A 27,627-nucleotide genomic window follows, 5' to 3' on the forward strand; every position below is an offset into this window, starting at 1 on the left:
GGCCCAAGTTGCTTTTAAAAAGAGAAAAAGGAAAAAGAACGATTGCCTAGAAATCTCGTTTAGTTCAATTCAATTCAGTTCCAATCAGTTTATGGGGCGTTTGGTTCGTTGAGAGGAAAGGGAAAGGGTTTGAGAAAAGGTTACAAGAGGAATGGAAAGGGTTTCCCTTTGATTAAAAATGTTGTTTGGTTAGGAACATCAAAGAAATTGGAAAATTATTATTATTATTAAAATAATAATAATAACAAATAATATTAATAGATAATAATAAATAATAATAATTAATATTAATAATAATAATAATAATATTTATAATAATAGTTTTTAAATAATAATAAATAATAACAAATAATACTCCCTCCGTTTCCTAAAGATCTTCCCACTTTCCGTTTAAGGGTGTTTCCAAAAGATCTTCCCACTTTTGCTTTATTCCTTATTTGGCAAAACAAATTTCCCTATTAACCCTCTCATGTCACTATCATATGGTCCACTATTACATTATTAATTCAATTTTACTCACTTTCTCTCTCCTACTTTAACCCCTTTTTATTTGTTTATTTATCTTAACCCCTTTCTCTCTACTACTTTACTCACACCAAGCCCCACACAACTTGATTTTCCTTGGTATCTGTAGGAACAGTAAGTGGGAAGATCTTTAGGAAACGGAGGGAGTAATAAATAACAATGATAATTATTATTATTAAATAATAATCATAAATATGAAAATAAATAAATAATAATAATAAATAGTAATATTAATAATAAATAATAATAATTATTATTAAATAATAATAATAATAAATAATAATAAATAATAAATAATAAATAATAATATTAATAATAATAATAAATATTAATAATAATAATAAAAATAATAAATAAAATAAAAATAAAAAAATAAAAAAAAAAATATAAAAATAAAAAGAAATAAAAAAAAAAAATAAAAATAAAAATAAAAATAAAAATAAAATAAAAATAAAAATAAAAATAAAAATAAAAATAAAATAAAAATAAAAATAAAAATAAAAATAAAAATAAAAATAAAAATAAAAATAAAAATAAAAATAAAAAAAATAAAATAAAAATAATAATAATAATAATAATAATAATAATAATAATTTCATGCTAGAGGGATATGGGGTAATCCCAAACCTTGGGGGTGGTGGAGAATCAATCTAAGGGAAAGGAGGGTAATCCTAATAAGAAAAAGGGGTAAAGGGTTTGAAAAAACACACTAACCAAACACTCACAAAGGGAAACAAGGAACTCAATTCCCTTTCGCTTTCTTGAAACCCTCCAACCAAACGCCCCCTTAATTTTTCAAAGAATCGGTTCGTTATTGTTTTTTTTTTCATTTGTCAGTTTTTTTTTTGAAAACTAAAAATCAAAAATAGGAAACTAGAAAAAGTGATTTTTCACTTTTTAGTTATCAGTTTTTCAACATCATCATGTTTCCAATAAATTTTATTCATTATATGACATATATCAAAAAACTAAAAAAAGAATACCACATTAATATCGAATGGACCTTAATTTATTTATTATTATTATTACTATAAATTATAATTTAATTCAATTCAGTTCAGTTACAATAAGTTCAGTTCAGCTCAATTTAGTTACAATCACTTCAGTTCAATTTAGTTACAGTTATTTAAATTCAATTCATTTCAATTACAATTATTTTAGTTCAGTTCAATTCAATTACAATTACTTTAGTTCAATTCAGTTTAATTCAATTACAATCATTTTAGGGCATGTTCTCTTCGGCATAAAATAGCTGAACTGAACTGATCTGAACTGATTTGAATTGAACTGAAATGAATAGTGATATGTGAGAGTAAAAGTATTGTCAAGAGCTGAACTGAACTGAACTAAATTGAACTGAACTGAACTGAAAATAAGCTGGGGAGAACAGACCCTTAATTTAGTTTAATTTAGCTATTTTATGCCAAAAACAAACCGACCCTTAAAATTCATTAAATAGGGCAAATGGCTAATGGGACAATAATAAAAGTAGCGTTGAAGATACAAAGACGAATAAATTAACCACGTCAAATTGTTATTCGAGATGCGCGAATGGTCGCCGCAAGGTGCAACCAAATCGAAGATATGTCATAATGTCATATGAGTCTAGGGTTGTGTGGTTCTGGTGGACTGGAGAATCATAAACAAATTTTTTAAGTATGGTACTGTTTATTTAATTTGTTATATTCTGTTTAATTGTTAAGCTATCTTTTTTATTGGTTTATTACTTTATCCAATAACCTTTTGACTATATATGTAGCTTATAACATTCTATTACCGCTATTACGATTTGTATAAATATAAAAATTATAAATATTTTTCTATTGAGTTGGCAATAGAGATGACAAAGTAGTAAGACAAATGTTGAAAATGGATGCGATTTTTTTTTTAACTTGTCATTTTTTTTCTCTCTATATCATCACTATCCAAATTTGTGGTTCTTAGTGGTGGTGACTCGTGTCATTGCCTCATTGGATGTAAAAACCTTTACAATTTACATAGCCTAATGACATTATTATCAAACAAGGCCGAGGTTAGGATATTGGGGTTTGTGCGATGTGCATTTTTTTCCATTTCTATTAAGATACTCCATCCGTTTCAAATTATAAGGCATGTAAACCACTTTTACGCATATTAAGAATTTAGTTAGTTTTAGTTAGATTTGCATAGGTAATAAGAATTGACATTAAATATCGTGTTGATAATAGAAAATAACCTATAATCTTATCTTGATAGTATAAAATTGCATTTAATTTTACATTGATAATGTAAAACGCCTTATATTTTGAAACAAAATTTTTTAGCTTAAATGCCTTATAATTTGAAACAGAGGGAGTATATTAAAGAAAACTCAACATTTAAAAGGTACAAATATAATAATGTGGACACTTAAAACATGATTAAAAGTTGGTCGAGATGGTAATTGTGTCATGTATAATATCAAGAGATCATGGGTTCAAATATTGTTGCAAGCTAATTTTACTTTTGTCAATTGACATAACTTATGTACATATTGGACAATTCTAGTGTAGTAACAGAGGTGTCACGTGGCGTGTATACATTGTCACGCACGCCTTTTACAGTGTGTTTGGTTCATTTTTAGTAAAGGAAGAGAAGAGAAAGGAAGGGAAGAGAAAAGAAAAGAATGGGAGAGAAAGGAAAAAAACCTTAACTTCTCATATTTGGTATAAATTTTCTCTTTTCTTCCAAATTCCCCCACTTTTGGGAGGAGATGAAAGTGAAATTTTATTAAAGAGTATTTCCTTCCAATTCCTCCTATTTCCTTTCACTTAATTTTTTTTTAATGAACCAAATATTGGGAAGTAACAAATTTCTTTTCACTTATTTTCTTTTCCTTCCAAATTTTTCTACCAAACAAGTTGTTAATATATTTGTATAGATATAAATACTAATAATAGTACACAGGGATAAAATAACATCTTTATGTAATATAATATGAAAAGGGAATGCCCCCTATTATGTACTACCTTCGTTTTGTATTAATAGTTACACTCACACTTTTCATGCATGTCGATGCAATACTTTGAACCTTTATATCTCTAACTTTGTATTTGTAAAAAATATAAAAAGTCGATATTCTAAAACTACGTACATATCGAGACGAATCAAACAAGATCACATGATTATATTTTCTCTTAACCATAAATCACAAATGATGATCAACGGGAAATTTGTAAATAGTGTCAAAAGTGAAAGTGTAACTATTAATATGAAACGGAGGTAGTAATATTATATGAGAAGTTGCTTCCATGGGTTAAGATTTTGTGGGGAGGTTGTGCCATGAGGCTCTCTTGATGAAGTGACGTATGAGTCATTGGATGCCGAATGTGGAAAGTGATTGTGGTGTGTTGGGACATGGCCACATGGGTGGGAGGAGGAGTTGGTTTTACATGCTCCATGCGTGGAGTTTGGCGAAGGATTTCTAACAACTTAACAAGCAAGCAAATTCGAGTTTCTAGCCATGAGACGAGTAGTTTATGTTGTTGATTGTCCGGAGAAGAGCTTTGAGGAGTTAGGAGCTTGGGAGCAATTTATTATGAGGGTGAGTTTATTCCTCATACTCAACTCCAAACTTCATATCGTGTTAAATATTAGGCATTAGCTATTCATTATTTTTTTTAATTTTACACTAGTTATTAGGCTCGGATTATGCCTCGGGTAAGGAAAATTTCCATTTATTAATATAATACTTTATGATAATAACACCAAATACAACTTAGCCTAATGTTAAGACTTTAGTATATGTACTTGATGTCTTGTGATCAAACCCTATACAACTAAAACTCCCTAGGTAGAGTGCCACGTGGTACAGTTTTTTGTTTATGCACACTTTTTAATATATTGGTTTAGATACTCACTTCAGACTCATTCCAATTTTATACTTTATTCGTTATCCTCTCTCCATATTCATTCCGCAATAGTTTAACTTTATTTTATGCATTCTATTTTTTATTTAAATAGCATTATATTACCGTATGAAAATGTAATAAATTTGGATAATTACCAATAAATAATTAGTTGAATGTAAAACGCAGTATTTTATAAAAGAGGGGACAGGTGGCATGTTTTAGTGGGTGTCTTAACTTATCAGTTGCATGGTGGAGTCTTGAGTGTAGTCTTGAATAACAAAATCCAGCTTAAGACTCCTTAACAATATTGTCGAGTCTTGTAAAGACCCAGCCTAAGACTCCCCTCTAAGGCTCATGTAGAGATGCGCGACATTCATACCATAACGGCCCGTTTGGTAGTCGTTAATAAATTGCGGTAATGGGAATGAATTTTAAGTGTAATTTTATCAGGGAAGCACCCTTAAAATCTCCATGGGGAGGCATTTTTTCTCCATGGACAAGCAATCTCACCCCTAAACTTGTGTTTTTGTCTCCAAGGGGAAGCAATTTTCATTACCACTCATTACCACCCTACAAAGTGGTATTGGATGGGAATGAAAATTCAAGAAGGAAAGTGGACACTTTAGGATAAATTAGCATTACCATGGTAATGGACAATGATATTTTTCACAAATTTACACACAAATTCATTCCCATTACCACCATTTATGACCAACTACCAAACGGGCCGTAAGAGGTTGGGTTGTCCGGGGGCCAGAAACAAGTGGGTGTCTGTAAGAGAAGCGACAAAGGTAGATTTAGATGGATTTAATCAATGTTTAGGACAAATACTGATTAAACTAGCAACTTCACTTGTATAGATTAACAACTATCTAATCGTTTAATAAAGTACTATATATAGTTCGCATTCCAAATAACAGTATAGCAACAATGGCTATATAAGAAGGCAAGAAGAAGAAAATATTTTTAATAAAACATTCAAGCACCACTTTCATAATTTTGATTTGTGACTCTGATGACATGGACAGGGCTCAGCTAACGCGACGTATGCAAGTGCCTTCCAAAAATCAAGTCTACAAAAATACTGCATAGACTCTTATTGTTATCATATACGAATACTAGTTATCAACAAAATTACAGTGGCGGATCCAGAAAATGACCCACGTGGGTTCGAAATTGTTCAAACATAAATCCTAAATTACTTTTTACTATCTAGAGCTACAATTTTTAAAGAAAAAGAAAACTTTCAACCATTATACTTAACGAAACTTTCATTGTTGGTTACATTACAAAGAAATAACTATATATCTATGATATAAAACATGAAAAAAAAAATATATTAGCAACTACCACAAATATGAAATCTAAAATGGGTACTTAACAACAAATCAACACGATGATAACACTAATAAGCTATTTGCATTCTTGGTGATATTGAGCTCTGTTACGAATTTTGTTTAAAAGTGATGTATAAAATTCTCTATGTAAAAAATTAATATTTGCACTTTTAGTTTATAACATGCACATTTAGAAATTTTAAAAATATATATAACATTAATCCTTCACATTTTAACACACTTCTCATTACATATCATATAAATATATGATTAGTGAATCAAGTGATCGACATTCGACACAATGAAGTTTTGACTAATTTTACTTAGTACATGTTTAATTTATTGCTTAAGCAAAGGAAATAGGAAGAGAATGGAAATTAAACCAAATTCATTATCTACTATTATTTTTACTTGGTGGGAAGGAAAGATTTTATATATTAGATAAAAAGGAGAGCTAAAAAATAAAAGAAGATAAAGTGTAAAATATTTAACAGTGTTATTTTGCTTGCCTTTCTCATTGACTTTGAAATCTTAAATATGCTAAACATAAGGAAGAAGATGAGCGAGAAAAACATAAAACAAAGGGAGAATAAAAAAGAAAAAAAAAAGAAAATGATATAAAACCCCCCATTTAAAGAATCGAACCTGCGACCTCATTTGCAAGCAAGCACGCTCAAGAGCACAAGGTTACCACTGAGCCACAATTGCATATGTTTAATATTATGCGCGTGTTTTTTATAAAAAGGGTATTTGGTATCCAATTTCTTCCTGTTTTTTTCCGGGATCCGCGTGGGTTCAGTTGAACCCACTGAACCCACGCTGGATCCGCCACTTTTACAAAAATATGCTCATCACTTTAGCTTTTAGAAGCAGTATAGGAGTAATGAGATGATTCTTGATTTTCGGTGTAGGTAGAATGAGTGATGGCCACTAGTGCAGGCCGGGTGAAGATTTTATGATACAAGATTGGACCGTGAAATTCATGGGTTGGGCAGGCTAGCTTGTAGGATGAAAAATCTTGGCCCACACAGGTCTATCATCGACTTTCACGGTTCGGGAAGCGATTCTGGTGGTTCGTGGGCCTAGCGGGACGACATAAGATTTTTTTTTCAAAATTATTTTATCATTGAAGTATTTCATTATTGTCACATAAAACTCTTAAAATTAATTAAAATATATACAACTATTAATATTAAGGAATAATTATTTCATATTTTTAAATTTGATTGAATTATAATATATGCAATTTGATTAAAATATATACAATTTGGTTGAACAATTACTTGGAATGGGTTGGTTCGATTTATGGATTGTGCTGAGCCGGTTTCATGGTTATGATTAGGCGATTTTAATAGCAAGCTTTCATGGGTTGGGTCTAAAAAATCCGGCCTATGATCCACCCACAAATTTCAGGGTTGAAGCCGAACTAGACCACGCTTTTCATAGGCTCGACCCATACGATCCACAAGGTGGATTAGAGTGAATTGACCCGTACTATTGACCATCTCTATTTATTGTGGGTGGATATGACTATGAGGAGGGTTAGTTTTCAAATTCATAGAATGGGATATGTGATTCTCAAATCTGAAATAACCCAACGAACTCAAAATCCTGTATATTCCTTGTTTTCCTTTCTCGGACTATAAGGCCCAAAGCCAATACAGAAATAACGACGTTAATCACCGAACTTACAAAATCCATCCATTACTCACAATAAACTAACGCGCGCTCTAATCCCCTAATCTCTCCACAAATCACCCAAATATCTCTCCAAAAAAAACTTCAAATTTTCGATGGATATTTTACTTGTAGATTCACTGAAATCATCCACCTGGTTATCGTCTTCTTTTCTGCCTTCAATATGTTCGACGAAATGCGTCAATGAAGGAAGAAGAATTCTACCATCTGAATTGCGTGTAGTAGCAAAGAAGACCGAGGTAGCAATGTCGAAGAAGGAATTATCAAAGATGTTATGGACTGATGCCGCCATTAAAGCTATTGAGAGTAAAGCTGGTTCAAGAAAGTATAAGAATTTATGGCCAAAAGCTGTTTTGGAAGCCTTAGATGATGCTATACACCACCTTAAATGGGACTCTGCTCTTAAGGTAATCTGGAAGTTTTTTTTTTTTTTTTTTTTTTTATCTGTCTGAAGTCGAACGGCCAATTGACCAATTTGGTAAAAAAAAAATTACCCTTAACGACAATTTGATCAAAAAAATTGCCCTAGCCGCAAATTGGTAAAAAAAATTGACCTCCGGTGATATTTAGGGCTAATTTTTTTCTATAATTTTCCGACTTGATCAAAACTTACACTTTATAAGATTTTATTAAGAATTGGGTAAATAGTGTGTAGAGATAAGAGAAGTTAATTAGATAAAATACGAAAAATCTATATAAAAAATATGTAAATGTACGTATTGAATGTTGATCAAGCTGAAAAATTATACAAAATATGGCCAAATTATCGTTAGGAATTCATTTTATTCACCAAATTGTCGTCAAACCTCATCTATACAAATATATTAAAAGGCATCATGTAATGTAATCTATGTACAATAATTTTTTTTAGAAATTGCAAAGTACAGGGTTTGATCATGAGACCTCTAAGTACATATACTAAAGTCTTAACCAATCGACTAAGTTGTATTTAGTATTATTATCATAAATTATTATATTAATAAATGAAATTTTTTCTTACCTGGGGATAACCCGGGGCTAATAACTAGTTTTATTTACTTAAATGTCGTTTGAGCTTATTTTTTTTTACCAATTTGTCGCTGAGCTCAATTTCTTTTACCAATTTATCGTTGAAGCAAGTTTTTTTTAACCAATTTATCATTGAGGGTCACTTTTTTTTACCACTTTTGTCAATTGGCCGAAGTCGGAACTATAGTATGTTTTGCTTTGTATGTGAACATTTCATCTTATTTGAGCGTCAGTTTCCTTCTTTTAAACATGTTTTTATATACCAAAAAAAAAAATGATGACTTAACATTTGACATGTAAGACTTAGTATAATAAACATTTAATTTATGAAAATGTATATTGATGTACAAAGTTTCTACATTTGGGTGATGAATTGAGATTTTCTCAGTTTGGACTAAGGCTATAAGTTACAGTTATGAATGCGAGTGGTAGAAAAGAGGTAGAGGTTGAGAAAGATAATTAGAGATGGCAATATAGCAAAAGGATCTGAAATGTTGCAACTTTGGTTGTTTTTTATCCAATTGGCAGGCCTGTTTATGCTATCTCCTTGGAGCCAGCGTTGATCATAATATCATAAATAAGTAACCGTGTGTCCGTGTGGGATTGTATATGTACTTATAGATTGATGAATTGGCTATCATTAGCTCAACGGATCAATGATGGGGAACATTAGAGTAATTCTATCAACTTTCAATCTTTTAACTAACCAAATTAGTTAAACAAGTATACCATATGTTTGAAGTGGAGAAAACTCTTGGTTGATGTCCTTATTGGGGTAAAAGGAAGTTACAAGAACAGTATCCCTTGCTTCATTGAGCTTGAGAAGGAAAAAGTTAGCAGCAAGTGATAGATGTAGTCTGTTGATGCGTCGTGTGGTGAATTATGTCAGCAACAACCTAGTAGCAACCCCATCTCTGTCAAATACTGTGACTACTTTTTCACAAAATGACGTGCTTGTACTACGAGATTGAGTCAATGTAGATTAGCGGAAAACAAGCTTTCCCGTTGGTCTTTCTCCTCCCTCCCATTCTAAGGGTTTATGTGTAAAAATGTTTTTTGTAATTATTGTTTGTTTCTTCTTTCTTGTGCTGCAATGTCTTTACTTTGCTTGTTAATTATTTCCTAATTGTTGTCTGAATAGCCAACATTTAATTATTATTCAAAGTGTGTTTCCACGTAAAAATGTATTTGTTCTTAGTAAACAACGAATTGAGATTTGTGGTTAACGTGTCCAAAATAGTAACCAGAACAGCCTTATTGTCCGATGAAATATGTTCCAATTAAGAGTTTGAAAGTGATGCTCATCTTTATGCTTGAATGTAACCTGGTCTTCTGCTTCTTCGCCTTGCTTGATAACTTGCCATTTTTTGTGGACCACTGTGGTTTTGGCCAGCTTTCCTTCCTTATTCTTGCATTTTTTTTGTTGCTTGATAAACATTTATTATTTAGATTTTGTGACAAATTATGACTCTACATCATTATATTCTTAGGCTCATATTTTCTATGGACTGCTTACACATTGTTTTTACCTAATCACATCTTTTCTATTGCATCATGTCTAACAAAGACACTCTCGTAGATTTTTGGACTGCTTCGCAAACAGCATTGGTATCAACCAAGATGTCAAACATACACAAAGCTTTTAATGATGCTTGGCAAATGTAGAAAGGCGGAGCAAGCTGGCTTGCTTTTTGAGGTGATGTTGTCTGATGGCCTTCGGCCTACTGTCGATGTTTTCACTGCGTTGGTTAGTGCTTATGGGACATGTGGCCTCTTTGACCAAGCATTTTCAATAACCGATGACATGAAATCTGTGTACGACTGTAAGCCTGATGTTTATACATATTCAATACTACTTAGCTGCTGTGTTAAGCACCACCGTTTTGATCTTGTAAATCAGATTTTTGCTGAGATGTCATATCTGGGTATAGAATGCAGTGCAATTACATATAACACTGTAATAGATGGATATGGCAAGGCTAAATTATTCGATATGATGGAAAGCTTATTATGTGACATGATTGATAGTGGTGCATGCCGTCCAGATGTTTTCACAATGAACTCTTTCATTTCGGGATATGGTAATTGTGGGCAAATAGAGAAAATGGAGAGGTCATATGAAGAGTTTCAGCTGATGGGGATAAGCCCAGATGTGAGGACCTTTAACATTTTAATCAGGTCATATGGGAGAGCAGGCATGTATCAGAAAATGGAGTCAGTTCTGGAATTCATGAGAAAAAGATTCTTCTCGCCAAGTGTTGTCACTTTCAATACCGTGATAGATGTATTTGGACGGGCTGGTAATATTGAGAAAATGGATGAAGTTTTTTTGAAAATGAAGCATCAGGGGATGAAACCTAATTCCATTACCTATTGCTCGCTTGTTGATGCTTATAGTAATGCTGGAAAGTTGTTCAGAGTGGAATCAATTCTAAGGCAAATTGAGAACTCTAATGTGGTTTTGGATACTACATTCTTTAATTGTGTCATCAGTGCCTATGGTCGGGCAGGCAACATTGATCAAATGAACAAGTTATTTTTAGAAATGAAGGAAAAGAATTGTGAGCCAGACTATATAACCTTTGCCACCATGACACAAGCATACAATGCTAATGGGATGACTGAAGCTGCAGAAAACATAAAGGCAAAGATACTGTCCATGCAAACCCGCTCAGGTCTGTCTCTATCTTTATGTAAGTCATTTGGGTCATTTCATATATATACAACCTTCGGTTTTGCAGATGCAACACTTTTAAATCCACTAACCAAAAAGGCAAATGTTGCATCCAAAAGAAACAGAGGAAGTATGATATAACCTTCCAACAGAAGTTTCATGAAGTGAAATTCTCTGTGCTTTCCACTCAGGACCTGTGCTGCTTGGGTGCTAGTTTATTTCTCTGGGTGCCTACTGTGGGATAATGTTCTTTGTTAACCACAGTTAGTGCAATAAATCAATGATGGAGAGCTTTGCGACTGCAAGCTGTTGCTGACTTGCTGGTAATAATTCTCTGCACTGTTATTTCTGTATCTATTTTGGCATAGCTAGCTAATAGTAACATCATATGCACTATTTACTCATAACTTGAGAACCATCATCCTGGAGTTAGAGATTTTTATGCAAACTGCAAGCTGAGTGCAAAGGCATAAAAAATGGTATCTGAGGTTGTGCAATCATCTGAGTTTACCTTGCTTTCTTCAATTTCCCTGATAAAATTTTACCAATTGCTGACTTATCAATCATTTCTTATTGTTACTGTGTGGAGGTTGATTTTACGTATACTGAATGTATTAGATACTTAAATTACGAATAGTGAGCTATAAGGAACCCATTTAACTCTATGATCACATTTCCTATTTGCGGACTTGCAATGTCTGAAGTATTTAAGGCTTTAATATGCTGCAATTTCATCGTCAAGAAAGGATTATGATTGACTTGGCTTGTTTGAAAAATTTTAGGTGGCAGACCTGATGCAGTTAAACCATTTTACTGCATTTTCTAGTGTAGCTCACTTAAACTAAAGACGAGGTAGCTAGATTGGATGTGTGGTCTTGATAAGTACTAGTTTTTAGTTATCTATTATGAAGCTTTCTATTTAAGTTGAATGTATATCTCACTAAAATTGAATGCCCACTTAAACTGAAGACAAGGTAGCTAGATAATTAAAATCTGGTAATAATCAAGAATGTGTGGTCGCCCTGCAATGGAGTATCATCTTTGGCTCTTTGCGAATGCTGTATGGCGCCTTAGTGTGCTGAGATTATTGTAATTTCTGTTCAGGCTGTGAGTCATCCCAGATTCTTTTGTGCGGAGTTACACATCAATATATCATGATTTTCAGTTTGGTGATCGGAACAGACATATTCCTTGTCATATTCTAAGGACGAGTTGAACACTAATACTGATGGGATGCGTGCTTAGAATGATAATTCTCACTTTGCAATTGCAGCTGGTGAGTGGTGGTGGTGTTTTTCAGAGAAGACTGAGACAAGGGGCTTTTGGACATTGACTTTTCTATCAAATTTAGAGCTCCCTTTGTCGAGTTGCTTTCTATTAAGGAAGGGCCTTAATTGCTTGGGAATGCAGAATCTGATTCTGATACGTGTTTCGAAGTTGAAACTCAAGGCAATGGGATCGAGAAACTACTCATTTAGAGTTTGATTAAGAGAAATATGGCTATTGGCTAATATCTGTTGGCTAATGGTGTTGCTCATCATTGGCTCACGTTTGTCTTCTACGAAGTATGCAGATCTTTATCTTTGTACCTAAGGACTCTAATTATGCGAGGGTCACGTCTCACGTCGGGGTGCTGTATGTATGAAATTGACTAACACCGGCTGGATGGTTGGCTACTTAGCTTGCTAGTGCAGTGGTCTCCCGTTGTCGTGTTTGTGTTTTGGTTGTGTTGTTCAGCACTTCTGCTTCATGTTGGTCTCCATTGTGGGTTGTTAGTGCTGTAGCCTTTTTTAATTGGAGGAGAGTTTTAATTTGCCTATGAAGGTGTAAGAAACTGGATATGGTGGACAGTAGAATAAAAGGAGATAAAGTTGATTTTGATTGATAATAATGAAAATTACAGAAACGAAAGATAGATTTGCCATCGAGTGACTTGGTCACACTCCCAAGCTAACAACTAAACTAAACTCCTCCAATATTTTCTTGATAATCTCTTCTATCCCTAATCTCCTCTATTTATAGCCTACTTGCCTTACTCACCAAGCTAACATAATATTAGTGTGTTATTACCAAAAGTACCCTTGTCCTCCTAAGGCTAGTCTATTACAGAAGGATTGGCAACAAAAGGGACGTTTTGGATGTAAGGCCAGTCTTCCCGTGTCGGATCATGACATCTTTCTTTGAGGCATGGTGAGCAGAAAATAAATCGAAGTTTTTGAGGGATGTGAGTTCGGGCATCCAATTAGGCATTGCAACCATAAATTCTAAGGAGTTCGAGGGCTTCTGAGAACTGCATCCAAATGGGCAAATTCAGTAGCTGCGGGAGGCTGCTCAATGTCAAGCGACGGAGGGAATGAGAAAGGACTGGCCATGGCCTCCACTTTCTCATCCCCTAATTCTTTAGCATGAGAAATGGTGCTTCTTATTTGCAGTCTTTTGTTGAAATTGAGATTTGATCTTTCCAAGACGGGAAACAACAAAGTACACTCCAAACCTGGGCCTTTAGATATGACCAATATCTTCAATTGAGGAAGCAGTTTTGGTTCCATGCTGCAACCGTTATCACTGAGGAGACGATCATCATCTTCCACCCCTATCCTCGATCTCCTCCACCCTTGCAACTTCGGAAGAGACCTTAATGTAAGTTCCTCTAGAGATGGAAACAACAATGGTGTCACTCTAGTTGACAATCCTACTGTTGTTGAAGAAGTCGGTTCACAGCTAGCTGCTGATGCAAAATTATAATCAATTATGTACACCAATTTCTCGAAGCAGAAGCGATTTCAGATTGGGCAGATTTCCGAGGCAAGTCATGTACTTGATTCTTGATTCTGTAAGTTCCAAGGCAATGAGATTCAGGAGAAAAGTCTTTAACTTATTTCCCCTTGCCCAACTTGGCATTCTCATACCATCATATTTACACAACCGTAACTTCTTCAGATTATAATGTGGTTGCAGCTCTTCCATCAATCTCAATGCTTCTTCACAAATCTCAATTCCAATAAACATAATCGAGATGCCATTAACATGTTCTTTGTTACTCAAATACGCTCCTCCCCTTATGTCCCCTTCATTGATCTTTGGATCATTATTGCAAGGGGGACTGATCTTGATATCAAGCTTACCTTTTAGGCTCCTAAGACCTTTGAGTTCTCTTAGCTCATCAAGCAATTTTCTCCGACTTGGCGACTACACCACAAAGCTCCCTAGTGTATGAACACAACTCAACTTACTCATTCCCCTAGGCATGTGGGTCAACCTAGAACATTCACTAATATCCAATATCCTCAGCTTAACCAGCTCGATCACATCTGTCGGCAACTCTTTCAAATTGCGGCAGTTGGTTAATTTCAAAGTCTCTAGATTATACAGTTTTGTAATTGATTTAGGGAGCACCTCCAAATCAAAATTCATTGAAACATCTAAAAACAATGCAACAATTTACCTATTGAATCCGGCAAACTTTTCGTACCCGTGAACCTCAGGTCTAATACCCTTAAGCACACCCAATTTGCTACTAATGCCTCAACAGATGGTTGCTGCAACTTAAAATAGCTGTTGCCTGTAATATGGGACTTGGTAAAGGATTTTTTTGTAGATTTATTCCTCACAAGAGCTAGATACCGCACTTTCTCATCCATGTTGACGACAAAATTTGTTATGCATATCTCCTTTCCTGCTACTTTTTGAGCCATATCATGCATGAGATTGTGTATCTTACACGAGTAAATCTCGTGAAACTCGTCGTGATTGATATCTTGAAAAAAACATCTCCGTAGCAAGATAGAAAAGTAGACCTCAGCAGCATCTTCCACACTCTGACCTGCATCTGAGAGAACAATGAATTTCTGTGCCATCCAAAGGCTTATTAACAGCTCCTTTTCAATCTCAAAGTCTTTAGGAAACAATGCAAACCAAATGCTATTCTTTCAAACAAAAGACAAGAATTTCCCTTCAAACAAAAGACACGAATTTCCCTTTGACAAGCCTTGTAGTTCATGCACCAGACAAACTCCTACTATTATTGCTGTCTCATGGGAACGCGTTGTTACCACTATAGAACTTCCCTTCTGACCTCCCAATAAGAATTTTATGAGCTTTTGCCATTAATTGCGATTCTCATTCCACACATCATCCAAGACAAGCAAGTATCTGTTGCCAGATTTCACGAAGTTGCCTTTGTACCAAATCTTTGGAGGATCACTCATGCTGTTGATCAGTAGCTGAAGCTAGAATCTTACGAAGCATCTCTTATACATCCGTGTTCCCGATCATGATCAGAGGCACAAGTCCATAACCTTAATGAAAATGCGCTTTTGACCCTTGAATCATTAAACACAAGTTGGGCAAGGATAGTTTTCTCCAACCCACCAATTCCAACAATAGTCAAGAATGAAACATTTTCTTTCATGTTAGAATCGTTTAACAAACAGGGTACGATCTTCTCCACGTCATCCTCTCTTCCAACGATATTACGCTCATACACATAAGAACAAGTCTCCTCCCTTCTCTTCGTGATACGCTGAGAGTCAACACTAAAGCCAAAATTACTGTGATTGCTAGCAATAGCATCAAACTTCTCCATAATCTTCTTAACCTTTTGAGACATCTTGTGAGCAGCCAAAAGAGGATTGTGAGTAGAAAAGAAGCTATGCAACTTTTTAGAGGCTTTGCCACCCTTGATGTGCTGCTTGTGCTCAGCAAGGGTGACAAACTCATCTAGCAGATCATCAGCATTGTACACATTGTACACAGCATCCTTGAGTTGCTGAATGTAAAGTTGTGTTTTATGATCAGAAATGTCTTTTTTATCAGCGTCCCCTTGACAATATCAACATTAAGCTTGAATTCAACAAGTTGGGTTTCCTTGTTAAAGAAAGAGCAAATCTGTTTCAGTTCTGAACATTGTAGGGCAGAAAACAGAGTTTGAGCAGCAGACAAAGCTACTCCCACGGATGTTCTGTTATGCATATTTGGGTTTCAGAGAAGAGGAGGGTAGAGGGGGTGTGATGGCAGATTGCAGAAAGGGATGAATCAATCCAGTCTGTAGTTTATTGTACGAGGCTAGAACGGAAATGAGGAACAGATTTGAAGAATAATACGAGTATTTGGAAGAATTAAACTCCACAGTACAATTATTTACCTCAATGCTAATTCATATGATTTATGAAAAAAGGGTCACTATGTAAAACAGGAATAGATATAGATTTTGAAGGGTGAGTATGTAAGAAAAAATAAGTTACTATGTCACAAAATGAAAATTTATTATGATAAACGGATGTAAAAATGAGACTAGTGGGGGTCACCGAGATCAAGTTCACGAAGCCAACTGAGTTGCTCATAGGAACCTTCGTTGCACGGTAGGGCAGGTGATTGAAAAAATGACGGTATAGAAGACCGCCACTATGTTAGATAATAACAGATAAGTGTAACTTTTATATCGTAAAAGGTTACTATATGAAAAGAAAAAAATGTCACTACGTCGTATAGGTGGCTTGGTGCACAATAATATTAGCATGGATCATGTTTACGTAAGACTAGCTCAAAGTTTCACTCACGTCCAATAATTCATTGCTTTAAGATGATTGAAAACTATGACTTGTGGTCGGCCATTTGCTGATATAATTGAAAAACACGAATCGATATTCCTGGGCCTCAACCAAAGATTAAGATTTTGGTTGAGTGGATCCTATCAGAGCCAACGTGACACAAAGGTCACAAGTTCGAATCTCATCCACCCCCACTTTCAAGTGGAATATTTCGCGCTGGGTATGAGAAGGGTCCATGCCGCATCCACACTTCAAGTCCAACAAGCTCTCGTGTGAAGAGGAGTGATAGAGTATACAAATATTTGTGGGCATCAACCATAAACTTAAGCTTTTAATTAAGTTGGTCGTCTAACAAAGTAACAAGTAACTCCTGGTAAATGTGATAGAATGCCTTTTCTTTGGGGAAACAATTGACCTGTGATTGATGGTATTATTAGTCGCAACTCGCGGGAAAAGAATGTTAAGCAACTCCTCTGTTTGTTTAAGATGGGGCATTTAATTATCATAATCCACCCCTATAAAAAAAAGTAAATATTACATCTTAAAAAACACAGAGGATATATATATACACACGAATATAATAGTCAACTATGTATGTGAGTAGTGCAAAACTCAAGTTGTGTTGAATGTAGATTAAGAAAGAAAAGGGAGAGAGTAGCAGTCTCGACAAAAGGTCATTGTGATTTTTTATATACTTTGCAACAAATTCACAAGATATCTCGTTACCATGTAATGCCAAAGCCATGAACGATTTTTTTATTAGTTGACGTATAAATGCACATGTTGAAAAATCATAAATTGAACGACATTTTTCAATAAATCTTTGTTTAAATAATTGGGATTCATATAGAGAAAGTACCTAATAAATGTTCAATAAATATATTCTTTTTTTTTTCCGAGTAAATTTATTGATATGTTTAGGAGGGATATTTAGAATGAAATTTTTTTATATTAATTTATTTAGTAAATACACTTATTGCTATATACAACATTTTTTTTAGATGATAATATTTTTGAAGAAGAAGATATGTTGTTCCGTGATACTTTATTTCATAGAGAACATGAGGATTATGATGAGGATCGAACTGATGATAATATTGATGATGTAGAGGGTGATGACGTAGGGGAGGAGGATGAGGAAGAACAAAACGTACACAAAATTGATGATTGACAGTTGATTAGAGGGATAGATGGAGGACCTTCAAATCCCGATTTACTTATCGATTTTCGCGCTCATGTAGCACACTACATATGGGTTGGTCGGGCTAGATGCACATCTTCCAATGCTTTTCTTTTTTTTAATGTAATCCATGTATTCATTATTTCGTGTATATTGATAATAGTTTTTTCGTTCAATAGGATCGAGGTTTTTGACATGCCTCAATCAAAGTGACCCGTTGTCTTCGTGAACTATAGAACAAGATGATGTTAAAATTCTGCTTGCAAAAACACAACCTAAAACATTTATCAACTTGTATGTTTGAGCACGTAAGCCTGCCTCTGATTTTAGTTTTCGCTGAGAGATGACATCCTGAAACAAATTCATTTCACATGCCATTTGGAGAAACGGTCATCACTCTTCATGATGTATCTTATATACTCGGTGTATCTGTAGTGGAAAACCCTTTAATTACTGAGACTACTGGATCTGCGGTATCATTGATGAAAACCCACATGGCATCTCTTCTACATATGTCCATGGATGAAATAAACAAAAATTGGAAGAAAGGTAGCATAAAATTCAATGTTGTAAAATCTCAAGTGTCTAATCAAAATGTGAATCCAAAATACTGCAATAGGATTTTTGTTATGGTTGGTTGGTGTTACATTGTTTGTAGACAGACTAATAAATCATAATGCAATGAATGAACATTTTTTACCTTTTCTAATGAATTTAGAAAGGGTAAGTGGTTATTCCCGAGATGCTGCAACTTTAGCTTATATGTATCGTTAGCTCGGAAAGGCATCATCATTTCAAACTAGATAATATGTGGTTGTTTAACATTACTTCAAGCAAAAAATATAGGATTTTTTAACTAGAATAATACAAACTTTGAGCGGTTCACTAATAATAATACAATCTTTAGATTATTTTTTAATAATACAAACTTCACACCAAAATTCCTACAGCAAGACAAAACCGGAGGTAACCTGATAAACAGGTCTAAAGAGACACGTGTCACCACCTCGTTGGTTGTTTTTAAAATTTTGTTAAAAAAAAAATTCTTTCATCTTTTTCTCTCTCTTCCTCACTTCCCCTCCACCCCCCCCCCCCCTTCCGGCCACCCCTACCCACTCAAACTGACCACCCCATCCCCACCGGCCACCCCAACCACGTCTGCCCTCCCCACCCGTACTGCAAACCCCCACCACACAATACTGCCCACCGTACCCCCACCACACCCGTAATGGCCACCCCCACCCTACCCGTACTGGCCACCCCCACCCTACCCGCATTGGCCACCCCCACCCACACATTGCTGGCCGCCCCACCCTCCCCAACCATGGGAAACACGCGCTTGCCCTCCCTCACCCCTGAAAACACCACGTCTCCTCGCCTCTATCCTCGAAAGCACCACGTTTCCCCACCCCAACCACCGATAATACCACATCTCCCCTCCTCACCTCCGAAAACCACCAAACACAGCCACCCCAACCTGAAAAGCAACCAAACCAAGCCTCCCTCTCCCCCGAAAACCTTCGCCCCATCATTCTCCTCACTTTCTCTTTCCAGCTTTGTACCGCCTTACACATCACCGGCGAAAAATGGGGTGCCACAAGAAGCGCCGCCACCACCCATCGTCTCTGAAGAAACCCTCGGCAAAACCTCCACCACTTCTGCCGATTTTGACGCTGCAATCGAATGAGTCTCAGGCAAGGGGTTGTTTCAGGGGTGGGGTCGAGCTGGGGTGGACTAGTGGGGGAGGTGGTGGATTGGTCAGGGGTCTTTTCGGGTGGGCAAGGGTGGGGGAGGAAAGGGAGATAGAAAAAGCTTTAAAAGTTTTTTTTTTACCTGCTTTAAAGGTCACAGGTAAACTTGTCTTGTTGTAGTAATTTTGGTATGAAGTTTGTATTATTAAAAGATAATCTAAAGGTTGTATTATTACGAGCGAACTGCTCAAAGTTTGTATTATTCTAGTTAAAAAATCCAAAAATATATAGTTTCTGATTGAATTTTAATACATTTGAACTATATATTATCCTAAAGTTTTTAATTTTTAATGATGTGTGTATTTGTTATTTGAGTTAATACGCATGTATATATGAATATTTTCCAAGATTTAGGCCAACGGAGAATGAGAATTAGGCGAAGCAACCCCATATGTTGCAAAATAGATACCTAGAAAGATGAAAAAGATTAATGATGATTTACTAATTTACAGAGTTGCATTAGATTGCATGACGGTGGAAGAGGTTAATCAAATACTTAATCTTTCATTTTCTTAATTGTCTTTTTGAAATTACTTGTGTATCAATATATTTTATTTTATGTAAGTAGGTTACTTGGACCCCTTTACAAGAGATCCGAGTAAAAATGTTCCAATTTTGCGATATTGTGGAATCATTCACTGTCGTTCATTACCGAGTCATACATGTATATTCGATTTTTAAGACAATTCGGATATATTCAAGTGATACCTCCATGTCCTTTTGTTCCTAATAAAGTTTATGAGGGATCTAATATACATAAATATGATTGTGTACGTGATTCGATGATTACAAATTGTAGAACATGGCAACAACATTTGATGCAACTTGGTACTCTTGGGTCTTTTCGTGCTCCTTACCGCAGAGGTTGCTGACAATTGCATAAGTTGGTTTAAGGATCGCACACATCCTAAAGTACAACACATCACAGAGCCATCTCCGATGCCTCAACCTACTCCATTCTATGAGATGCCTGATAGAGCGGTATAAGAAATTATGTTAAATTTGTGAATATTTATTTATGATGACATAAGTGTTATATACAGCAAAAAAAAAGAAGCTGTATACAACAATAAGTTTACTTAGAAAAAAAAAATTCTAAATATCCCTCCTAAATATATCAATAAGTTTACTTGGAAAAAAAAGAAATCAATAAATTTTGGTATAAAATTCTTTTAAAAATATTTATTGAACATTTATCATGTACTTTCTCTATAAATTAATTTATAATGAATCCCAATTATCTAAATAAATATTTATTTAAAAATGTCGTTCAATTTATAATTGAACAACACGTGCATTTATACGTCAACTTATAAAAAAAATCGTGTATGGCTTTGGCATTACATGGTAATGAGATATCTTGTGAATTTGTTGCAAAGTATATAAAAAATCACAAATTTAATATAATTTCTTATACCGCTCTATCAAGCATCTCATGGAATGGAATAGGTTGAGGCATCGGAGATGGCTCTGTGATGTGTTGTACTTTAGGATGTGTGCGATCCTTAAAACAACTTATGCAATTGTCAGCAACCTCTGCGGTAACGAGCACGAAAAGACCCGAGAGTACCAAGTTGCATCAAATGTTGTTGCCATGTTCTCCAATTTGTAATCATCGGATCACGTACACAATCATATTTATGTATATTAATTCCCTCATAAACTTTATTAGGAACAAAAGGACATGGAGGTATCACTTAAATATATCCGAATTGTCTTAAAAATCGAATATACATGTATGACTCGGTAATGGACGACAGTGAATGATTCCACAATATCGCGAAATTGGAACATTTTTACTCAGATCTCTTGTAAAGGGGTCCAAGTAACCTACTTACCTAAAATAAAATATGTTGATACACAAGTAATTTCAAAAAAACAATTAAGAAAATGAAAGATTAAGTATTTGATTAACCCCTTTCACCGTCATGCAATCTAACGCAACTCTGTATATTAGTAAATCATCATTAGTCTTTTTCATCTTTCCAGGTATCTATTTTGCAACATATGGGGGTTGCTTCGCCCAATTCCCATTCTCCGTTGGCCTAAATCTTGGAAAATATTCATATATACATGCCTATTAACTCAAATAACAAATACACATATCATTAAAAATTAAAAAATTTAGGATAATATATAGTTCAAATGTATTATAATTCAATCAATAACCATATATTTCTTACCTGAAATAATTTTAAACAACCACATATTTTCTTAGGTTGAAATCGTGATGTCTTTCCGAGCTAACGATACATATAAGCTAAAGTTGCAGCATCTCGGGAATAACCACTTACCCCTTCTAAATTCATTAGAAAAGGTAAAAAAATATTCATTCATTGCATTATGATTTATTAGTCTTGTCTACAAACAATGTAACACCAACCAACCATAACAAAAATCCTATTGCAGTATTTTGGATTCACATTTTGATTAGACACTTGAGATTTTACAACATTGAATTTTATGTTACCTTTCTTCCAATTTTTGTTTATTTCATCCATGGACATATGTAGGAGAGATGTCATGTGGGTTTTCATCAATGATACCGCAGATCCAGTAGTCTCAGTAATTAGAGGGTTACCCACTACAAATACACCGAGTATTAGGGGTGTGCAAAAATATCCGATCCGAAATATCCGACCCGAAAACCCGCCGATCCGATTATAAGATTTCGGATATTTCGGATCGGGTATCCGGAAAAAATTTCGGGTTTTCGGATCGGATACGGATCGGGATTTTTCAAAAATTTCAACGAACCCGATCCGAAAATCCGGTATCCGATTCGAGAACCCGGTGATCCGATCCGAAAAGTTCGGATATCCGAAAATTTCGGATCGCAATTCCTCCGATCCGAAATTTTCGGATATCAGGATTTTCGGATCGGATCGGATCCGGTATCCGACATTGAACACCCCTACCGAGTATATAAGATACATCATGAAGAGTGATGACCATTTCTCCAAATGGCATGTGAAATGAATTTGTTTGAGGATACCATCTCTCAACGAAAACTGAAATCAGAGACAGATTTACGTGCTCAAACATACAAGTTGATAAATGTTTTAGTTGTGTTTTTGCAAGCAGAATTTTAACATCATCTTGTTCTATAGTTCACAAAGACAACTGGTCATTTCGATTGAGGCATGTCAACAAATCTCGATCCTATTGAACGAAAAAGCTATTATTAATATGCACGAAATAGTGAATACATGGATTAAATTAGAAAAAGAAAAGCATTGGAAGATGTGCATCTAACCCGACCAACCCATATGTAGTGTGCAACATGAGCGCGAGAACCGATAAGTAAATCGGGATCTGAAGGTCCTCCATTTATCCCTTTAATCAACTGTCAGTCATCAATTTTGTGTATGTTTTGTTCTTCCTCATCCTCCTCCCCTACGTTATCACCCATTACATCATCAATATCATCATCATTATCATCAACTCGATCCTCATCATCATTCTCATGTTCCTTTATGAAATAGAATATCTCGGAACAACATATCCTACATAGTTGGGGATAGTAAAATCCTCCATATGAGTTTTCCCTCGATCATTTCTACTAGTAGGGGCTACAACTTCTTCTCTAGCTTCGCAACCCTAGCTCTTGCAGACTGTAACACCTTTTCGATTTCTATCATTTATTTTTCCAAGTCGACCATTATAACTTTTCTCCGATGGTGCATCAGTGTCAAGTAATTGTCTTTTCCTTTATTTCCATCTTTCTGGCTAATACAACATCTTTCTCTATTCCTCTAGTACTTGACATCTGATATACCATCATAATTATAATTAAAAAGAAGTAAATGTTTCTCAAGTCCTATTTCACATATTAATATGGTCACAACCATGTAGTACACTATTCCTTCCATACAAATTATAAAACTTCCTTAATGGCAGCCAATCAATTCATGAACAAAGAAAACAATACTCTGCTTAATAAAATAAAATTATCTTATTTCACCTAACAAATGAGAGGGCAAGCAATAACTTTATGCTTTCATTAATATAATTAAAGACTTGAACTAAATTCATGTTACCACTTGGTAGGCTCGGTTTCAACAGTAGGGGGTTGTCCACTTAAGCATTCAATAACCTTGTAATTCCGGCATTAAGATCAAAATCATATAATTATGAATGATATTCAAAACTATGGATTTCATGAAGAATCCATATCCTTAAATGACATAAATAATGATTTTTATCATCAGACCCATGAAGATAGTCCAGGAATACCGGATTTTCCTTATGCTTGCCTAAAGTTTATGAATGATATTCTCATGGAAGAAGATTTGGATGGTAGGCTTGCTAATTTGCAGGATTATCATGCCCTCCAAGCCACTAAGAAATCATTCTATGATGCTCTTGGGGAGACTTACCCACGTCCTGTTGGTCAAACGCTGTCGTCGTTTGGTGGAACCACAGAGGCCTCAGGTGATCTCAACAATAGTTGCTATGCTGCTGGTGTTGAGTCCAATAGGCTGATCCATCATAGTCAGTTAGAGGGGGTTTTCAACAGGCAGATGATACTTATCATTATGTGTTGGAGTCAACTTCAGAGTGTTCTGATTCAACTTTCAAGCAGTAGTTTCAGTTGTTTGAGGGATGGACTTGCAGGCTCTCCTGTCAGTACATTATTTGACAATGAGCTGAGTTATGTAGTCAATTCTGGGATGAGTCGAGTGTACAAGGAGAAGAACTCTAAGGATATAGAAGGGCAAGACGAAAAGAGGGAAGAACTGGATAATGGTATTGTGTGTCTAAGGGAAGGAAGAATCATCAAAGAGTAAGAATTTCTGTTTCCTGCTTTTAGATTTCTACTTTCTTACAAGCTTTATATAATTTGTATACTTCATTTTTCTATCTAGGATTAAGAAAAAAAAAACTATAGTTCATATCTGAGGACTAGTCAATACTCAATAGCTCCTGAGTTTCCGTGTGCTTTTAAGTTTTAAGTTACATACAAAATGCTTTCCATAGTTGCAAGTTGCCACATATATAGATGACATCTAGACCACCATGTATAGAGTTGTGACCTCATGACTCTAAATTTTACTCATATAGTCATATTTCTAGTTGGAGTTTAGATCCAGTAGAGTTAGTAAATAACTCTACCACGTAGAGTTTAACAAATCATAGCCATTGATTTTAAAATCAATGGTTTATATATTCTTTCCCAAAACTCCCCCTATTTTCCCCAAAAATCCTCCCCTTCCTTATCTTTTTCCATAATATTTGAGTCGTTGATTTTAAAATATAAGGTTAGGATTCAACTCTACTATGTAGAGTTTTCATCAAACTCCACCGAATCCGAACCCGAACCCGAACCCGAATATGAGATATCAAGTATATCTCCAACAAACTGGAGAATAGGCTTTGTTAGCCAAGTCAAACTTATCCTCTAATACGAAAACAAACTGGATAGTGGATAATGTGTACTTCCTGCAAGTTGCAAGAGGCTGAACAGAGCATATAACAAATCTGTAGTTGCGGGAAATGCAAATAAATCGTGCCATCACTTTCAGACATAGTCAACTCGGCAAACAAACAATCAAACATGCTCTAATTCAGTAGGTAATTCAGCAAACATGCTCTAATTCAATAGTATAGATTCTCTTCAAACAAACAATCACCACACATCTCAATGAACAACCAATTCAAGAATAAAATCAAATCTCATCAATATGATTCATACAATAATGTAATTTTACTTCTATAAAAAAAGAATTGAAGGTTATTTCAAGAAAACTGACCTTAGGTGGTCGACGCTCCCGGCGAGGAGCAGTTGCCGACGAAATAAAAAATTGACCAGCGTCGATGCATCGCACGAGAAGTAAGAGGATGATGGCGGATCGGCGCGTCGCACAAATAGGAGGAGGTTGGGTCCGCGCAGCACCACCGTCGGCTCGCGAACGCTGATGCAGACTCGCAGGTGAGGAGGAGTGGGGAGATGTTTGTGTTGGCGTGGTATGCGCGGTGAGGGCGGGTAGTTTGTTTTTTGGTGGAAAAAGGGTAGGTTAATCTTTTAATATATGTTTCGCTGTATTTATTTTTTTTTTTTTTTTGCTGTATAAAGCACGATCTTATATTTTTTTAAAAAATTTATGCACTTATTTTTTTAGACCATTGTTTTCTCCCTTTATTCGAAAATGGTAATTCGTGACATTATCTTTCTTTACCTTTTGAACCCATCTTCCTATTTCCGTGATCTTCGCGGGAACTAGCTAGGTCGTTTTAGTTCTTTCATGCACCATCCTTCTCTTATCCATTTCATAGTCATCTCTACTTCCTTATATCTATCTCAAGTATTGTTGATGTTGTCTTTCCTTCCACCTCTTAAGTTTACCATTAATGTTTAAACTACTACTAAATGTCAACGGCTACTGTCAGTGTCGTTTTTTAGTTGTTTATAGCCCTGTCCTTATAATAAAACGAGCCCCTATTATAAGTATAAGAACAACCTTTAAATACATATAAATATGTACTACTATAAAATATTTGATTGTTTTTACAACAAAAAGCAGCAAATTTAAACAACTTTACTTTTATTATAACTACGATTCTAATAAAATTCAAATTAGAGATATTTTACTTAAAAAGAGATGTTCGTCTAGCATTTGTTGATGCAAACTCATCAATCAACTCTTCATATCCTTCTTTCTCCAAGAGATCATTTTCGATAGATTTCATCACTAATCCATTAAGCCATTTTTGTAACATTGTAGAGCACAAGAAGAGTTCAACAAAATCATGCTTGGAGAAAAACTTCTCTTTGTGGATGCAACAATAACTGGAATAATTGATAAAATTATGTATGCAATAACCGCATTAGGATAACAATCAAATTTCAAATCTTTCAAAATGTCAATGGATTCAAAAAAAATTCCAGTCGTTTGAGTCCTCTTCTTATATTTAACTCCTGATATAACTCAATTCCATCAATAACTGAATATAGGAATGAAAGTTATTCGGCTAAAAATCGAAATTCAATGTAATCCAATCCAATCCGATTAGTGATTAGGATTGGACTCAAACTATGTTCGGATTGAATTCAGATTACGTTTTTTTTTTAAATATGGTTTTTCGGATTTGCTCGTATTGAGGGTGATTGGATCCCAAAATTCAAAATAACCCAATAGCAAATAAGTGTTTTTGATAAAAAAAAAAAAAAATTGGTTTTATATTGATTATTAATTGGTATTACTACATTAATATGGATTGTATGAATTACTTATGTAATCTAACACTTTATTTTGACGCTCGTCCCTAAACTATTTAATCAAAATAATAGAGTTCAAAATGTTGGATAGTTCGGATTGGATCCAATCTAGTATCTGAAAATTTGGATTGGATTGGTTTGGACTAAAATCTAATTGAACAATCCCATATTCGCGCTATAAAACAAAATAGAAGTTTCAAAAAAATTAATTATAATAATTCTAAGTTTGTTATGTTGTCATATGGGGAGCTAGTGATAGATGAAGCTCATATTTCCGTTAGTTTTACTAATCACTAAATTTATAAAAATATCAACAATTTGTTTAATTCAAAACTTATGAATTGTTAAAAATATTAATGGTTAAAATTGCGCGCCAATAAATGTGGCAAGTAAATTGACAAAAGTAAAAAAGATTATGAGGAGTATAATTTGAATCTATATATATTATTAAACTACATGGACAAACATTGAGGTTTTGAACTCGTGACCTCTTATTTTAGAATGTCATTATCTTACCATTAATCTAACTTGTGCTTGTGAGAAAATGTATATCTCAAACTATGCATATTTTTATCTTATTAAATTAGCTCGAACATTATCTGAACTCAACATTTGGTTAAATATACATTAATAGTCATGTGTTATGAGACCTACAAAACGCATATATATGTGGGCATTAAGATTCGGTAATATTAAGGAACTGTGTGTTGTGCCTCTTCATAGTTTCATGAGGCAGATCTTGCATAATAGTTGAATCTTTAATCATTATGCTACAAATTTTCATATGTATGCATATAATACGACATATCTATAATTA

At 34.6% G+C, this 27,627-nt stretch overlaps 1 protein-coding gene and 2 pseudogenes across 13 annotated transcripts; 1 reads left to right on the forward strand and 2 right to left on the reverse strand.

Annotated features, from left to right (window-relative positions):
• The first annotated feature begins 6,929 nt into the window (after positions 1 to 6,929).
• On the forward strand, positions 6,930 to 18,147 carry LOC104907732 (pentatricopeptide repeat-containing protein At3g53170). Of its 13 annotated transcripts, none has more exons than XR_008968289.1 (4): positions 6,930 to 7,836; positions 10,017 to 11,112; positions 11,179 to 11,434; positions 12,216 to 12,859. XR_008968289.1 is itself a non-coding variant. In XM_048639355.2 (3 exons), exons 1-3 carry the CDS (start codon positions 7,525 to 7,527, stop codon positions 11,323 to 11,325), a joined length of 1,431 nt encoding a protein of 476 aa, XP_048495312.1. In that variant the 5' UTR covers positions 6,939 to 7,524; the 3' UTR covers positions 11,326 to 11,799. The 13 variants fall into 13 exon arrangements, 2 of the variants coding, with proteins under 2 accessions (XP_048495310.1, XP_048495312.1); XR_007271578.2 differs by lacking the exon at positions 12,216 to 12,859 and adding an exon at positions 17,662 to 18,147 and having other exon boundaries at positions 6,939 to 7,836; positions 11,303 to 11,434; XR_007271577.2 differs by lacking the exon at positions 12,216 to 12,859 and adding an exon at positions 17,770 to 18,147 and having other exon boundaries at positions 6,939 to 7,836; positions 11,303 to 11,434.
• LOC104884053 (putative disease resistance protein RGA3) lies at positions 12,816 to 15,040 on the reverse strand (annotated as a pseudogene).
• On the reverse strand, positions 12,816 to 25,907 carry LOC125495028 (putative disease resistance protein RGA3; annotated as a pseudogene).
• Positions 25,908 to 27,627: the final 1,720 nt, after the last annotated feature.

Source organism: Beta vulgaris, chromosome 2, assembly GCF_026745355.1.
Source record: "Beta vulgaris subsp. vulgaris cultivar EL10 chromosome 2, EL10.2, whole genome shotgun sequence".
NCBI classification, from domain to species: Eukaryota; Viridiplantae; Streptophyta; class Magnoliopsida; order Caryophyllales; family Amaranthaceae; genus Beta; species Beta vulgaris.

Bases quoted from the DNA above. Each gene is read 5' to 3' on its own strand.
- LOC104907732 (XM_048639353.2), top strand. From the start codon at position 7,525: ATGGATATTTTACTTGTAGATTCACTGAAATCATCCACCTGGTTATCG. The intron at 7,837-10,016 runs GTAATCTGGAAG...ACACTCTCGTAG, and splicing joins AATGGGACTCTGCTCTTAAG to ATTTTTGGACTGCTTCGCAA.